The 15,735-nt window shown below is 54.9% G+C and overlaps 1 protein-coding gene and 1 long non-coding RNA gene across 3 annotated transcripts in view; one reads left to right on the top strand and one right to left on the bottom strand.

Moving 5' to 3' along the window:
• The window catches only part of LOC118353955 (uncharacterized), a 34,734-nt gene that overhangs the window by 18,759 nt on the left and 240 nt on the right, over positions 1 to 15,735 (bottom strand). The window contains exon 2 of the long non-coding RNA XR_004813685.2: positions 12,956 to 13,049. This is a non-coding gene — a long non-coding RNA (uncharacterized LOC118353955). The remainder of the gene's footprint in view (positions 1 to 12,955; positions 13,050 to 15,735) is intronic.
• Positions 4,696 to 15,735, top strand: part of KIAA1522 (KIAA1522 ortholog) — a 28,017-nt gene continuing 16,977 nt past the window's right edge. Inside the window, exon 1 of one of the 2 annotated variants that reach the window (XM_025447223.3) lies at positions 4,696 to 5,080. In XM_025447223.3, coding sequence (XP_025303008.3) covers positions 4,837 to 5,080 — 244 coding nt within the window. In that variant the 5' untranslated portion in view covers positions 4,696 to 4,836. Of the gene's footprint in view, positions 5,081 to 14,532; positions 14,758 to 15,735 lie in introns of those variants that run through there. The other variant, XM_035713214.2, reaches the window with a different exon arrangement.

Below are 15,735 nucleotides of genomic sequence, written 5' to 3'. Positions count from 1 at the left end.
TGGGAAACAAAACACGTCTCCATGGCAACCCGCCTCTGCCTTAGAACTTGGGCAGTTCAGTGGTTTTGCGGACCCTCCTCAGGCCCAGTGCTGGGATGGGGGTAGGCGGTGAGGATGAGTAATGAAGTTTCCACTTATGTGCACTGTACCACCCCCCCCCCACCACCACCACCACACACACACTCAACACGCTCAGATATCTCCACATGCTCACTGCTTTCCCAGGTGAAATCAGATGCTCAGGTGTGGAACCTGGTGCCCAGAAAGGGCAAGTGTCTCACCCAAGGACACCCAGCAAGTTAGTGGCAGAATTGAGATGAGAACCAGGTTAGGCTAACTTTTTGACAGACCGTTAGGGGCCATCTGGATAAGTCATTTTTGGGTAGACCTCAGAATAAAGCTTCTCGGGACATTTTTACTGAGTTGTTAAAATTCTTACCATGTGACCCCACTTGTCTGTGGGTGCAGTATTTTCTAATTACCTATTAAAACAAACTGCCAGGGGGCAGCCGGGTGGCTCAGTGGTTTAGCACCGCCTTCAGCCCAGGGTGTGATCCTGGAGGCCTGGGATCAAGTCCCATGTCAGGCTCCCCGTATGGAGACTGCTTCTCTCCTCTTCCTGTGTCTCTGCCTCTCTCTCCCTCTGTATCTCTCATGAATAAATAAATAAAATCTTAAAAAAATAATAAACCGCCACAGAAACAACTTGAAGGCTGGTTCTCAGGTAAAAGCCAAACCATCACTTATAACTCAGCTTTCAAATCTGTAGTCCATCCCCACTGACTTACTTTGTGGCAAGTAAAGGTTACAAGTTGATTTATAAACTATGTGTACATGTAGGAAACGTTTTTATCCATTTTCTCTCTCAGATAAAAGGCAGGTAGGTAGCTTTTGTATCAGAGGAAAAAGAAAATTCTACTGCTAAAGGAAAGTTTGAAAACACCTTTTCTACAGTGTGTACAGTTAAGAGAGTGACAGTCAGATCACAGAATAACTGGTCCATCTGGGGGCCTGGAGCACAGAGCTGGTGCTCAGGAGATGTTTGCTGAAGGGAATTAGAATTCGTTTCACACTGGAGACTGGGCAGTGGCAAGAGCTACCTCTCCTTTCTCGCTTGCTCTCCTGCTCCCTCCCCTCTTCCCTCTCCTGTCTGTCTCTGTCTCCCCTTCCCTCTCAGCCTCCTAGGAGCTGGCACCAGTTCAGAGCTGGGAGCCCAAGGCTCCGCCTCATTCTGGATCCTCCCCACCTCAAGCACCTTGGATGCTTTTTCACCTCTCAACCCAGCAGGGGAAATGGGTGCAACTAGGCTCAGGACTTGATTCTAGGAGGGGCCTGGATGATTTAAGAAGACCTCAGCAGGTGTTGTTTGCCATGTTAACCTGCTGCCTCAGATGCCAGCAGCCAGGGCAGGAGACAAGAGAATGCTCACAGTGGGGATGGGACCTGTATGCTTCCTCCCACCCCCACCCCCAGGTTAAGAAGGAGGGAGGAGGAGGGCATCCTGCAAGGGCCTTTTTCTATCATATCCTCCCACTGAAAAGGATCAAAGGGTTGATTTTTAGTTGGTTCTGAAATAGGGACACCTTTGGTAATCTGGCTAAAGCTATGGAACTTCCCTCCCCAAAATGCATACAAGTGCATTCAAATTTAAGCAGAACATTCAGGAGTCCCCAGGAGAAGGACTTTCTTTCCCCAGGATCTTCACTGTCTACCCTTTAAAGCAGCTGGCGTAGGGTAGAGAGGCTTGACCCAAAGCAAGTGCACAGTTAGGAAACACACAAACACATGCGTGAACACAAGCCATTTTTAAATTCCACCTCTGTCCAGAGGTAACTGTGTGACTGTTGGCAAATTGCTCCACTTCTTCTGAGGTATCTTCTTAGGAATACTATTAATCACTCAGTATCTCAACTTCGCAGAACTGCTCCTCCCTGCGCTATACTTTCAGCCCCTCCAATTGGTCTAAGAACTGAGGGGAGTCACAGGTGCTCTTACCCTCGGCTCTGTGATTTATGGGCTCTTCTCCTTCCTCGTGTTCCCAGTAAAATGAGGGAGGCTCAGCCACACCCTGGCTTGGCTGCCCAGTTTGGAGTTTGTGAGAAGGCCAGGCCCAGCAGAGGACAAAACTGGAGCCCATGGGAGGCAGGTCTCCTTGGAAGTGGGAGGTGGGGGAATCTTGGCTGGGTATGGGGGCAACATCAGGGTGGCCCTAGGTTTTCCAGAAAGAGAGAGTCAAAGCTGGAGGGCTTGGGGGCTTCTGCTCCAAGCCTGGTTGCTGCTGGTCTATCTCTGGGGCGGCAGCTTCCTGCCTGGTCAGGTGACAGCCTGGCTCCAGGATGGACTTTGGGCCCTGTTGACACGGGCCACTGGAAAGTCTGTTTCCTTAGCTGCCCACAGGGCCAGCAGAGAAATATAGCTGAGCTGAGTAGTCATGAATCTAGAGGACAGAGTTGCAGGCTAGCCCTTCCCAGGCTAGCCCTCTCTGGGTGTCTTGGAAGTATGTCTGTCCGTTAGGTCAGGGGACAGGAGGGAACCTGGGGCTGCTGGTCTGAGGGTGAGCCAGGTTGGAGTTGGAAGGTGAGAATGTCTGGCTGTTGGGAGTTAGAAGCAGTGAAGGGAAAACCCTGATCTCGCCCCACTTCCCTCCTTCCCCACCTCTAAATCAGGGGACCTGATCTCTGAGCTGACTCCTGGAGATTGCGAGTTTTTTTTTTTTTTTTTTTTTCGTTTTTAAAAAAAGATTTTGGGATGCCTGAGTGGCTCAGTGGTTGAGCATCTGCCTTTGGCTCAGGTGGTGATCCCAGGTCTAGGATTGAGTCCTGCATCAGGCTCCCTGTAGGGAGCCTACTTCTCCCTCTATGTCTCTGCCTCTATCTCTCCTGAATAAATAAATAAAATCTTTAAAAAAAGAGGTTTTATTTTTAAGTAATCTCTACACCCAACATGGGTTTCCAACACACAACCCTGAGATTGAGAGTCACACACTCCACCAACTGAGCCAGCCAGACGCCCTTCAGTTTTTTTTTTTTTAATTAAGTAAGCTCTATGTCCAGTGTGGAGCTTAAAGTCAGGACCCCAAGAGCAAGAGGTGCATACTCTACCAACTGAGCCAGCCAGATGCACCTGGGGGGGATTGTCATTTGAGGGGAACTTTTGCTAAGGAATTATATAAGCCACCGGCAGGGCCAACTTCATAGGCCCAGTCACCCCTTACCCTGATGTCAGAAAGGCCCCCACACTTGGTTGAATGCTCTGCTGTTGTCTTCTTGAATTTTTTTTTTTTTAAAGTAGGCTTTAGGCCTAGCATGGGGCTCAAACTCATGACCCTGGGATCTAGAGTCTCATGCCCTACCTACTGAGCCAGCCAGGGGCTTGTCTTCTTGAAAATATTAATAATTTTTATCTATCTATCTATCTATCATTTAAGAGAGCATGGAGGAGGGGCCGAAAGAGAGAAAGAAGCAGACTCCCTGCAGAGCAGGGAGCCTAAGCAAAGCAGTTGATCCCAAGACCCCCAGATCATGATCTGAGCTGAAGCCAGATACTTAACCAGCTGAGCCACCCAGACACCCAAAATTTTTAATAATTTTTGAACAAAAGGCCCTGCATTTTCATTTTACACTAGGCCCTGCAAATTATGTAGTCAGTCCTGGCCACTGGGAAGAAGGAAATGCTGAAAGGGTTGGTGGGGGGTGAGACTGACCAATATTCCTCTCCTGATGGCTCCTTCCAAAAGCCAGAGTATGTTTGCTTTCCTCTCTCCTCCCTACCCAGTGCTTCCAGACTATCCACCAGGCCAAGGTCCTGCACATTGCTCTTTCTCTGAGTCTTAGCCTAGTCTATAATACTTCTCCTTTGATACTTACCAGGTGAGGAAGAGGAAGGGTCCCTAAGGCTAGTGCTGGCCCCGGTAGAGAGGACATGAAACAGAACCCATTGAGATCCTTATGTCTGGCCCAGTGCCTAAACCAGAAGGGTACTTTGGGATGTGGGCTAGACCTGAATGAATGGTGTAGAGCATCTCAGCGGGGGGAATCCGGGCCCAGGCAGAGGTGCCCTGGGGCCTGACAGGTGCCAAGGGTAAACTGAGGCACGACTCCCCTCATCTTCCTCACTAAAGGGTGAAGCGGGAACGCAGGAAGCACGGATCCCAGCTCCACACTGAGCGTTGACACTGGGGGAGGGTTAGGAGTGATGGGGAGACTCGGAATCGCCAGACTGGAGAGAAGGCCCACGGGCGGGCTCGAGTCTCAGGTGCGTCAGTCAGCAGCCTCCCCTCCGTCTCCGTCTCCAGAGCAAACCTCCGATTCCGTCCGGGTCCTGGGAAGAATTTTCTCAGAATTCCCTTATTCCAGGAGAAGAATGCCGGAACCCCCGTGTCTTCCCAGGCTGCACTCGGGATGCCTCGCTGTCCCGGGTCCAGCCCCAGCAGGTCTCCGCCCCTTCCCCGTACCTCTGACCGCCAGGCGAGCTCCCTTCCGCGCCCCCGCGGCCCCGACCCCCGGAGGCCCCGCCCGCCCGCGCCCCCGCCCTCCCGGCCCCCGAGCCCCGGAGCCCGGCAGGGGGCCGGAGGCGGCGGGGAGGGCGGCAGGCGGCGCCGCCCCAGCCCCGCGGCCGCTCCCTCCCCGGCTGCCGGCTCCGCGCCCCGCCCGCCGCCCGCCCCTCCCGCGCCGCTCCCGCCGCCCGGCCGCTCCCCGCGGCTCCGCTTCCGCCGCCCAAACTTTTCTCCGGCGCGTCTCCCCGCGGCGGCCGCCGGCCCGCGCGTCCGCTCCGCGCATGGGTGCCCGGCCGCAGGGGGCCTGAGCGCCCCCGGCCCGGAGGTCCGCCCGCCGCGCCATGGCGGCCCGCGCGCCCCCCGCCGCACCTGCGGCCGACGACCCGGGGGGCCCGGGAGGCCCGGGAGGCGCCCCGCGCAGGAAGAAGTCCCGCTCCGGCGCGTCCGGCCTCCGCCGCGCCTTCAGCTGGCTGCGGGGCAAGCGGCGCAAGAAGAAGGCGGCGGGGGCCGAGGGCGCCGAATCGGCCGCCCCCCGGGCCAAGAAGGCGGACGACAAGGCCAAGAGGGCCAAGGGTAAAGGCCGAGGTAAGGCGGCCGGGCACCTGGGCTGCGCGCCGGGCGGCGCCGAGGGTGCGGCCCGGGTGGCTCCCGGGGGCGCGCGGCGTGTGGGAGCGCTGAGCCCCGAGGCGCCGGCACCGAGGCCGCGGGAGCCCCGGCTCGGGCCGCTCCCCCGCTTCTCCGCCGCCGCCCCCTCCCCCAGCAGTTCCCAGACTCTGCCCGGCCCCATTCTAGGGGGAAGGGACCCCGGCTGGGGCAGGAATCTCCTGGCTGAAGCAGGAAGTGCTGGCCGTCTGGCTCTTGGGACGGTGAGGCAACCCCCCTCCCCCAGGCTCCACCAGGTTCTGCCCTCTGCTGAGTCAGGGGGTCAGAGACTTGCGTCCGGCCTGGGGCCCGTAGGAGAGGCAAGTGGCCTTGCGACTCTGGTGGGGATTGCTCCAGGTCCGGAAGGTCAGCTGCACCCAAAAGGTGTTTCAGCCCCACAGAGGACCCAGCGTGGGCCATAGCACGCTTTGGGCTCCTAACGAGGTTAGCCTTTCCCATCCGGCCCCCCCCTTATCGCTCCCCTGGGCCAAACCGCAAAACTACACCTCCTGGGGGTGGAGAGCTCTCCGGTGAGAACCAACCAAACGTGGCGCCCCTCCCCATCACTCCTTCTCCCAGTCCTGGTAGAAACATGCCAGCGTTGGAAGTGTGTTTACAGATGGGGGAAACTGAGGCCCAAATTAATGGAGACGCTGTACCTGGGCTGCGATGGGTACTTAAAATACTATCGCCAATTCCCTGTCTCTGGGCTCCCTCTGGCCTGATGGGGACAAGATGCTTCTGTCTGAGGGGACGGAAGGGGTGGCTGACTTGGCCCATCCCTGCTGGGGCCACTTTCCTTTTGGGCACTTGCTTGGTTCTTTTCTCATTTTCCCCCTGTTTCTGTCACCGGTTTGAGAGGCAGGGCATGAGTGTCTCTGCAAGAGGGTGGGGCTCCCTTGGGGCTTGCCCTGCTCCGAAGTCTACCTTTCCCGATGGCCTGAGCTGCAGTGCCAGAGGTGAGGAAATGGCGGTGTGTGCAGGCCCATCCCATTTTGTGTTTACCCTCCCAGTGTCCTTTAACCACCTCCTCTGCAAGAGAATTGGAAGGAACATTTGAGGGGTCAGGAAGAGGGTGAAAAGCCTCTTGTGTGATTGCATCCGGCCTGATCTTCCTTTTGGATGAGGGCCTTTGGCCCAGGTACAAATAGAAGTCAGGGTGCTAGGGCCAGGATGGCTGGGACAAGCCCTGAGGGAGGGTTTTGGGTGAGAGGTGTTTCTGAGGGCTCTACGCTCCCAACTGGATGCAGAGTCACTCCTAAGGCTGTCCCATGGGGTTCAGTCTGAAGTCATCCCCATCTCAAGAGGGCATGGGTCATAATTGCAGCAGGATGGAATCTGGTCCGATTGTCAGGATTGGAGATAGAAGGCGAGTGGTGTACTCCAGGGCAGTGGACCCTTTCCCTTTGGAGACCACCCTGGAGGCAGGGGCTGGAAAATCTGACCCTGTAGGTCCCTGCTCCAACAGCCTGGGTTGGGGTCATGGGGTCAGTGGCTAGGCCTCCCCCTGCATTGTGTTAGGTATCTGGTAGCACTGGGCTCTCTGGGCAGCAGGTCGGCCTAACTTGAGTCCACGTGCATAGGAAACACCTCCCTGCCCCTGGCTGTTGTTTCTCCATGTCTGGGGGTGGCCCCAGGTACAACTAGAGGAAGTCCTGCTCCCTTTCGCTCCAGCCTCCTATTATTCCAATTGTTTCCTTGTCACCTGCCTGGCCCAACTTCTCTTCTGTTTATTAAGAGAAATAAATCCAATCTCTCTAATCTTCATTGGCACTGCTGGTCAGGAAGGGGAAGGCCAAAGAAGGCTTAACTCTTTCTGGGGAAAATGTTCAGAATGGAGACTGGAGGAGACGGGAAGAAGGAATATACAGACAATTTCTAAGAGGTCAAGGGCCTTTGCTGGGAAGCTCCCCAATCCCAGTCTTTGAGATGCAGGGTGTGGCTCCCTTAATCTGACTCCCCTACAGTACAATGGGGAAACTGAAATTGTAGTAGAATTTTGAGCACAGACCTAGAAAGAGAGGAAATCTGACAGTTATTGATTATTCTGAATGTGCCAGGAGCTGTGTATCCATTAGCTCACTTGAGCCCATTTGCAAATGGAAAAATTGAGGGTCGGGGACAGTGTGTGCTTCGTTTGCCCAAACTGGGATTCGAACTCACACTATCTGCTCCAAAACTGGTACTGTTGTCATGAATAGGACATGGGGGTGGGACACAGGCCATCGGGTCAGGCTGAAAGATCTCATCCAACCCATTCTATGGGTGGCAGGAGACCCCAGAGAGAAGTGAGGGAAGCTGACAGAGTGGGAGGAGTAGGAAAGTCAGGCAAATTAGAGCTGGGATCTTGGCTCAGTCACTAGCAAGCCCCATGACATTGGGCAGCAACTTCTCTGTGGCCCTATTGATTCCATTACTGTCTCAGGAAAGGGAGGAGACCTTCTCACAGGGGTGACCCTCTGGCTAACATTGCCTTGGTGGGTCTGTGAACTCCCAAGATTTCTGTGTCCATAAGATTCTCTCAAGAGTGGCAGGGCATGAGTCCTGGGTGGTTCAGTGGTTAAGCATCTGCCTTTGGCTCAGGGTCCTGGGATCCAGCCCCAAGTCAGGCTCCCTGCTCAGTGGGGAGCCTGCTTCTTCCTCTCTGCCACTCCCCCCAGCTCATGCTTTCTCTATCTCTCTCTCTCTCAGCTGTCTCTGTTTCTGTCTCAAATAAATAAATAAAATCTTAAAAAAAAAAAAAGATTCTCTCAGGAGTGAATGTGGAAATCAGGAATGTGAAATCACCACAGAAATGCAAGGGCTTAATACTATTTATCACCTTTACCTGAGCTCTAAAGACTCAGCCTGGAGGGAATGGGCTCAGAGGCTGACAGGACAACTCTGCTCCCCCTCCCAGGCCACATGATACCAGCAGATTGTGAACCCCTCTGAGCCTCAGTTTCCTTATCTATAAAATAGGAAGAATAAATCCTGGCTTTACAGGGGTGTCCTGGGGGTCAAATCAGATAATAGACAAGCAAGTGCCTTGTGAACTGTGGAGAATGGTCTAGATGGGAGCAGGTTTCTGTAGTTGTGATGCTAAGGACTTGGACATTGGCTGATCCATATTCAGAAATCAGGTCTTGGTTACACCCCAGGAACTCATAGCAGGGGTGATGATGATTGAGGGGGGCAGCCACAGAAGCTGGAATCGACCTTTGTCCAATGGAAGATTCAGGCATAAGGAAAGGTAAACAAATAAGAATCCATATTTTCCAGAAATATTACCTGGACTCTAGACAAGTATGTGGGGAGGAAGTGTTTCTGGGACAGATGCCAAGACCAGAGCCCAACAGATAACCAGGGGAGGCTTTCTGTAGGAGGTGAGCAGAGTGTAGAAGGAGGGCAGGGTGCTGGCTAATTTAATTATTTATTTGAGAGAGAGAGAGAGAGAGAGAGAGAGAGAGGAGGGGGAGAAAGAGGAGAGAGAATCTCAAGCAGCCTGCACTGAGGAGGGAGCCAGAAGCAGGGCTCAATCCCACAACCCTGAGATCATGACCTGAGCCAAATCAACAGTCTACCGCTCAACTGACTTGAACCACCCAGGTACTCCAGATGCTGGCTAATTTGAAAAAGTAACATGACGGCTGCTATGTGTCAGACCTATGTTGGACATTTTCACAAATATTTTCCTTTGTCCTCACAATAACCTGGGAGGAGGTAGTTATTACCATTTATAGGTGAGAAAACAGACCCAGAAGGTGAGAGTAAGTTGATCAAGGTCACTCAGCTTCATTGAAAAAGACATACTCTGTATTACTCAGTGTCAGGCAGTGTTTAGGGTAATGTGAATACCTGGGATGAGACGGGCAAGGTCCCCACCTGCATGGAAATCATGTTCACAGCACGGCAATGACAGAAGCAGTCTGCCTCCAGAGGCCATACTCTCGAAACAAAGCAATATGAGGCTAGGTGTGTTTCTGACTCTGGAGAGGAGTACCCACTGTAGGAGTGTATGGTGTGTAGCCCTCCCAAAGGTTGCTCTTGGGCAGTGGCAGTGGCCAGGCTGAGGCTGGGGTGTGTGTGTCAGAGTGCGGGTAGCTTCAGTTCTGAAAGAATTCAGGTCCAGTAGATTTGACCTGAAGAACTCTGGCCACTCAGGAAGAATGGTCCTTGGTGTGGGGTTGTGGAGAGACTTCTGAGTTTGAGTTCTGCCCCACTATGAGCCACACATGCCCTGTCTTGACAAAGATGGGGTTTTATGGGCTCTGAGAGCCTTTCTGGTTCTAGAATTCTGGTTTGCGAATGGGCTGGGACCACAAGAGTGGGAGCTATGCTCAAGAAAGGAAAGTCTGCCCTTTGGCCAGTCATTGACAAGACATTGGGATCCAAGGGCACCTGGATGGCTCAGTGGTTGAGCATCTGCCTTTGGCTCAGGTCATGATCCTGGAGTCCTGGGATTAAGTTCCACGTCAGGCTCCCACAGGGAACCTGCTTTTCCCTCTGCCTATGTGTCTGCCTTTCTCTGTGTGTCTCTTGTGAATAAGTAAATAAAGTCTAAAAAAAAAAAAAAAAAAAAAGACATTGGGACCTGGTGGGCTACAGGGTATAGTAAGGTGGGCAAGGAGAATCTGTGTGAATGATGCCATCTCTCTCTGAGGGAGGGGCCTGTGTAGCTCTCTTAAAGCAAAGTGAGGACCCAAAGGGACTTTGGGTAATGGACACCTTGCTTATTTAAGGGCAGGATAGTGTCTGTTTCCCTCCCTCCCTCCCTCCCTTCCTTCCTTCCTTCCTTCCTTCTTTGAGGGTCGAGAGGGACAGTGGGAGTGGGAGAGAATCTTAAGCAGGCTCCACACCTGACCCAAAGCCCTCATAGGGTTCAATCTCACAAACCCTGAGGTCATGCCATGAGCTGAAATCAAGAGTCAGATACTTAACTGACTGTACCACCCAGGCACCTCTCTATTTGCTCTTCAATAAACACTCCATGTAGTTCCACATTCTGTGCCATTGTGTGCACTGTTTCCCCTATTTAGGGTGTGCTTCTCTTTATTTTTCTATCCACTGAACTCATTCATCTCTCAAGGCCTGGTGCCAGTGTCATCATCTCTGTGATAGCCCCCAGAGAGATTACTGCCTCCAGACTAGAGCAGGGTGCTTACAGGATTTGGAATTGGACAGTCTGTTTTTCTGGCTACCTTCTTGGGTAGGACATCTCAGTGTCCTTAGCCTGGGGCCTGGACCAATGTGATAGGGGTAGGGTTCCCTCTGCTGTGGGATACATCCAATGCGGGAGTGACTTTCATAGAGGAATCTGCATCCACTTCCTTTAGGCCCCTGCGAAGGGATGGGCATTATCTGCCTTGAGTCCAGGTGGGAGAGGGAGCCTCACTAATGTACTTCAAAATACTTAGTAAGTGTTTAGGTAATAAGTACTTTGTGCCAGACATGGTCCTGGGGATGAATGAGACACAAGGTCCTAGTCCTCATGAACCTCACAATCTGAGGAAGGAACCAGACATTGAACAGGTAATTAAGGGTCAAGAAGTGTGACAAAGGAGGGAGCACAGTGATCCCAGAGGGGAGACCAGGGATGGCTTCCAGGAGGTAACATATGAGCTAAAGTGGAAGGATGAGGGGAAGCTGGGGTTGAGGGATTTGTAGTGCTGGAATCAGGCATGGCACCTGCAAGGCGCTGGAGCCAGCTGGCTGTCTGGGTTCTGTGAGCACAGGAATCGCCCTACCCCACTGTTTTTGAATACCTGGAGGGTGGGAGCTGGGTTGGTGCTCCTTTCTCTCTGCCCTGCCCAAAGTGCCTGGCACAAAGTGCCTTTGTGTTATAGGTGGGTGATCCGAAATGGGCCCCAGAGCATGGGCATCTGCTGGTCCTAGATGCTCAGAGTTGATGGCCTGAGCTGCCACAGGCTGCCCTCATGCCACATACAGACAAGCAGTGGAGGCCCAGAGGACGAAGTGTTTTGCTCAAGGTCATACAGCCAGCCAGCATTAGAGGTGGAGCAGGAGCCCTCACCTGCCAGGCTGCCCTCAGCTTCCCTACTCCTTTGTTCAGACTTCAAATGGAAAATCCCATCCCAGAGAGTTGCCTCTACCAGGAGTGGGATGAGCTGAGCAGGAAGCTGAGGCCCAGAAGGCCTCCATCCCCTCCCTTACCTCCAGCACCTTCAGGGGCTCATTCCAGCTGCCTCTCCCTCTCCCTCCTCTTGGAGGCCCCAAATCCCCACCCATGGCACACATCCCAGCATTCTGGAAATCCCCTTCAGGCTAGGATGGGCCCTCCTCCCACTCTTCTGTCCCTTTCCTGCCCCTGGAGCAGGGCCACCAGCAAGGTTTGCTGAACGGGGGTGGCCAAAAAAATCTCCACTCTTGTCAGAAGAGGGCAGAGGGAGAGCCTCCCCTTATTCAGCTGTCCCCCAAGAAATCCCCTTCTCCCCAGCCCTCAAAGCTGTCTCAGCTGCTCCTGGCCTGTCACATGCTGATGAAAACTAATGAGAGGAGGCATTGTATATTGTTTGGGCTACAGTGAAAGTGGTGGGGTGGGGAGAGCAGGTATTCACACCTCCACCTTCCTCCTGCCTGTCTGCAGACCCAGCAGACCCCTTGACCTCCTCTAGTCCCTTGGCCAACTTGGGGGAGAAGTAGGTGGCAGCAGCTTCCTGGGGCAGGAGGGGTGAAATCGTCCATCTCTCCCATTTTTATATTCCACTGTCTCTCTGCTTTTGTGTCTCCTGCCCTCAGGGGCCGGTTCATCAAAGGCTGTCAGCTCTCTCTCTGGGTGCCCAGCCCTATGACTGGCACGGAGGGGAGACAGAGACAGCTCAGCTTGCAAAGGGTTTCAACCCCGATTCTTCTGGCAAAGTGCATAATTCCCAGAAGGCTGCTGCTGGGGTCTGCTCCAAGTGGGGCCTCTTGTCTGCTTAGGACACCCCCTCCTCCAAGCCCCTGGCTAGGCGAGGTCTTCCCCACCGTTCAGGGGAGTCACGAGGCACTCAAGCCCTGTGTTGTGGTTGCCAGGAGTTCTGGTCTTCTATCCCATCTACTTCTTCCCACGGTCCTACCCCAGGCTCTCATGCTCTTGGCTGCAGGCAGTACTCTTCCTCCTGGATCCTGGAGCAAGCACAGCCTCTGTAGTGAATGAACGTGAGACTGGGACTCTCCTGCCTGTGCCTCTTCACCTCTCCCAGTACTTAAGTGCCATCATCACCACCTATGTCAGCAGCCAAACCCCACCAGGCAAGCCCACTGTTTTTTGCCTCCACCAGTTCCTGTTCAACACCCACGGCACTCCTGCTGTGTGCCCAACACTATGCTGCTCTGCTTCAGATTACTAAAGGGAGGGAGGCAATCACTGTCTTGAGGAACTGGTTGGAAAGATACTAAAACAAACTGCTGTCTTGAGACAAGTGTTGGGATGGTGTTACACAGGGTGCTGGGGGGCCCTGAGGTATGATCCATTCTATCAGAGAGCCATACTACCGCCTGTGGGAGCACAGGGGGCTGAGCTAGGGGAGGAGGGATGCAAGGAGGACTTCCTGGAGGAACAGACTGTCCAGCAGGGTGTTGCGAATGAGGAATCTTCCAGGCAAAGGTGGAAGAGGAAGCAGCACGTGGAAAGGCCTGGAAGTGTGTAGTTGGTGGTGTGAGGGTGGGTTGGGGTGGTGGTGGTGGTAAGCAGGGTTGTGCAGCTGGAGCTCTGAGAATGAGAGGGGTGTGGTGGGAGATGAGGTTGAGCTGGGGACAGGACAGTTGCTGGAAGGCCTCCTACAAAGGCTAAGGCACCTGCTACCTTCCAGACATCCCTTGAAGCTCTTTGCATACCTGCCATCGCTCAACTCATGCCAAGGGATCTGGACGTTATCATTGAGCGTTGTCTCCGTTCCTCCACACCAGCTTTCTCCGTTATGGGCTCCATCTGTAAATTAAGGGAATTGGGCTAGCAGATACTAGCTCTCTTCCAACACTAGGACCCCCTTCTTTGTGCAAAGCGGGAGCCTGATGCACGCAGCTTGGTATATAGTGCATGCTTGACAAGAGTATTTTCTGGTTGGATGAATAAAATATAACCCCTCAGGGGCTGTACTGTTGTTAACCTCAGACTCTCAGCAAGACATAGGCCTCAAGGAGGGTGAGGTTCAGCTTTGACTCTCCAGTTTTGCAGGGAGGGACGGGGTGCCCTGGAGCCACTGAGCATAAGATGCAGCATGGTGTAGTGGAGGGGCTTGCCCAGGTGGCAGAAAGGATGAGCAATATGGGGATTAGAACTGATGGCTCTGGACTCCCAGCCAAGCAGTCTCTCTGCTACACCAGGCTGCCCCTAGTTGGAGAGATGGGGCAGAGCAATGGTAAAGGAGAGGCTCTGGGCCCTGGGCATAAGGGCACCTGTAAGGACACAGAGGTGAGGACAGCCTGGAAAGTTTTTGGAAAAGGTGAAGCTTGGCCTAGGTTTGAGAAATTGTATCAGGGGAGCTGAGTGAGGGGCACACAGACATGGGTGGCTTCACGTACATTTACCTATACACTCCATTACTTCCAGTCACAGGCACAATGTGACAGAACCAGTCACAATTAGGCAGATACACAAAAGCACACATCCAGACATTTGAAAACAGGCTCCATATGGATACAGACACACAGTCACACACACAGATGATTACACAGAGGGATCCAAGTGTTCAGGATAACAGGCATAGATACAGGTACACAACTACACAGCCACATTCAAGCATACAATTATCAATGCCCAGTTTACACGCAGAGGCACAGATAAACTAGAGGGGTCAGTGGTTGTCGCAGGGTCAGTGGGTGTCGGAGTCAGTCTGGGTTTGAGTCCTAGCTCTGTAGCTTACTGCTCGACTTTGGGCTAGTCAGCTGACTTCATGGAACCTCAACTTCCCCATCTGCAAAATGGAGATGATAAAACTACCTACCTCGTAGAATTGTTAGGTGGCATGAAAGCAGTTATCAGAGCGCCTGGCACACAGTAAGCGCTATATAAAAGGGTGCTGTTATTTTGGACACGGAAATACAGAAATACGGTCAGATCGATACATTTGTACGCACAGGCACAGCGACGGGAGATACACAGACACGTGACACTCACAGGGTGGTGACTGGGGGGCCCTAGCAGCCGCGGGGCTCCGGACCCCGCCCGCCTGGGGCCCTGCTCCGAGTTCTCTGGGCTCCACTGCAGTCCTCAGAGAGGCGGCCCCGCGGCTGGGAGAGCCCGCCGCCCGCCTGCCTCACCTGGACGCACCGGCCTTCCCGAGCGCCCTGGGTGGGGTGGCTCAGCTGGTCTCCCAGGTCCCGGGAGGGGCGGAGCCTGCGGGACGCGCGCCAGGCCCCGCCCCCCGGCCGGCCCCGCCCCCGGCCCGGCCATTGGCCGCGGGGCCCGGAGGCGTGGCTGAGCTGGGGCCGGGGGCGCCTGCGGTGGCCGCCCGCGCGTCTCTCTGCCTCCCTCCCGGGGCTGCGGGCCCGGCGGCCCGGCTGGTTGGGCTGCGCTAGGCTTTCCGCGCCGGCTCCCGCGCCCGCCATGGGCAACTCACACCACAAGAGGAAGGCCCCCAGCGGCCCCCGGGCCCGCAGCTTCTGGCGGTTCGGGCGGTCGGCGAAGCGGCCGGCAGGTAGGGGCCGGGGGTGGGGGCGGGGCAGGCGGGAGGAGGGTCTCCCTGCCGCAGCCGCCGCCACCGCTGCTGCCCCCTCCCGGGGCTTGGTGGGTGTGAGTGTGGGGGGCCGGGAATCCCCCGCACAGACCCCACCCCTCACATGCGCAAAGAGGCACACGTACATACTAATACCCACGGGCGGGCGCACGTACATGTTCACAATTCACACGGCCACACACAACACCCACTCACATGTACGGACATGGAGACACAAGATCGCATACACACAGCCACAGCATCGCCGTAGGACGCACAGACCCTGAGGCAGGTACAGCTACCTAGGTATACGGTTTGTACAGCCCCGCGAATCATACCCCACGCGCAGGTTCACACAACCGCACACACACATCAGTCCTGTAGGACAGTTGCCCGTGGCTTAGGCACACAGATGTACACACGGGTTAAAAACTGCACGGCCAGCCAGACTCCCACACTCGGGCTGAAAGACAGACCCTCAGGCACTTGTGTACACACACACTCACACTTGTTAGCCCCCAACAGGCTGAAAGTTTGCAGGAGGGAGGGGAGACAAAGGTACAAGGGAGAAGCAGGAAACCAGGGGCTGGAGACTCCGGGGCCGCCTCCATCAGGCGTGATCGGGAGTCGGACTGGTTCTCTGGGCTCCCTCCCCACCCCCACCTGCGTCGCCGCTGCCTCTCCTCCCCCTTCCCCCCACCCGCGGTCCCCGTGGTCGCTGCCGCATGTCCCCCCTTTCAGTGCAGCCACCGAGCTGGAACGCAGCCCTTCCCAGCTTGCTGCGGGATCTCTCCGCGGGGTCACATTCCAGCCTCCAAGTGGGGGGTGGGTGGAGGGGGAGAATGGAGAAGGCCTCCAATCCTAGGGCTGGGAGATGGGATTCCTGGTTTCCCCCAGAAGGTGCGATAGTTCAGGGTATCCCCCAGAGTCCCAGGGGGTGCTGGAGGAGGGGCTGTGGGG

The sequence above is a fragment of the Canis lupus genome, chromosome 2 (assembly GCF_003254725.2).
Source record: "Canis lupus dingo isolate Sandy chromosome 2, ASM325472v2, whole genome shotgun sequence".
Taxonomy (NCBI): domain Eukaryota; kingdom Metazoa; phylum Chordata; class Mammalia; order Carnivora; family Canidae; genus Canis; species Canis lupus.
The sequence above is the reverse complement of the archived record's forward strand: the minus strand, read 5'-3'. Positions and strand labels throughout refer to the sequence as shown.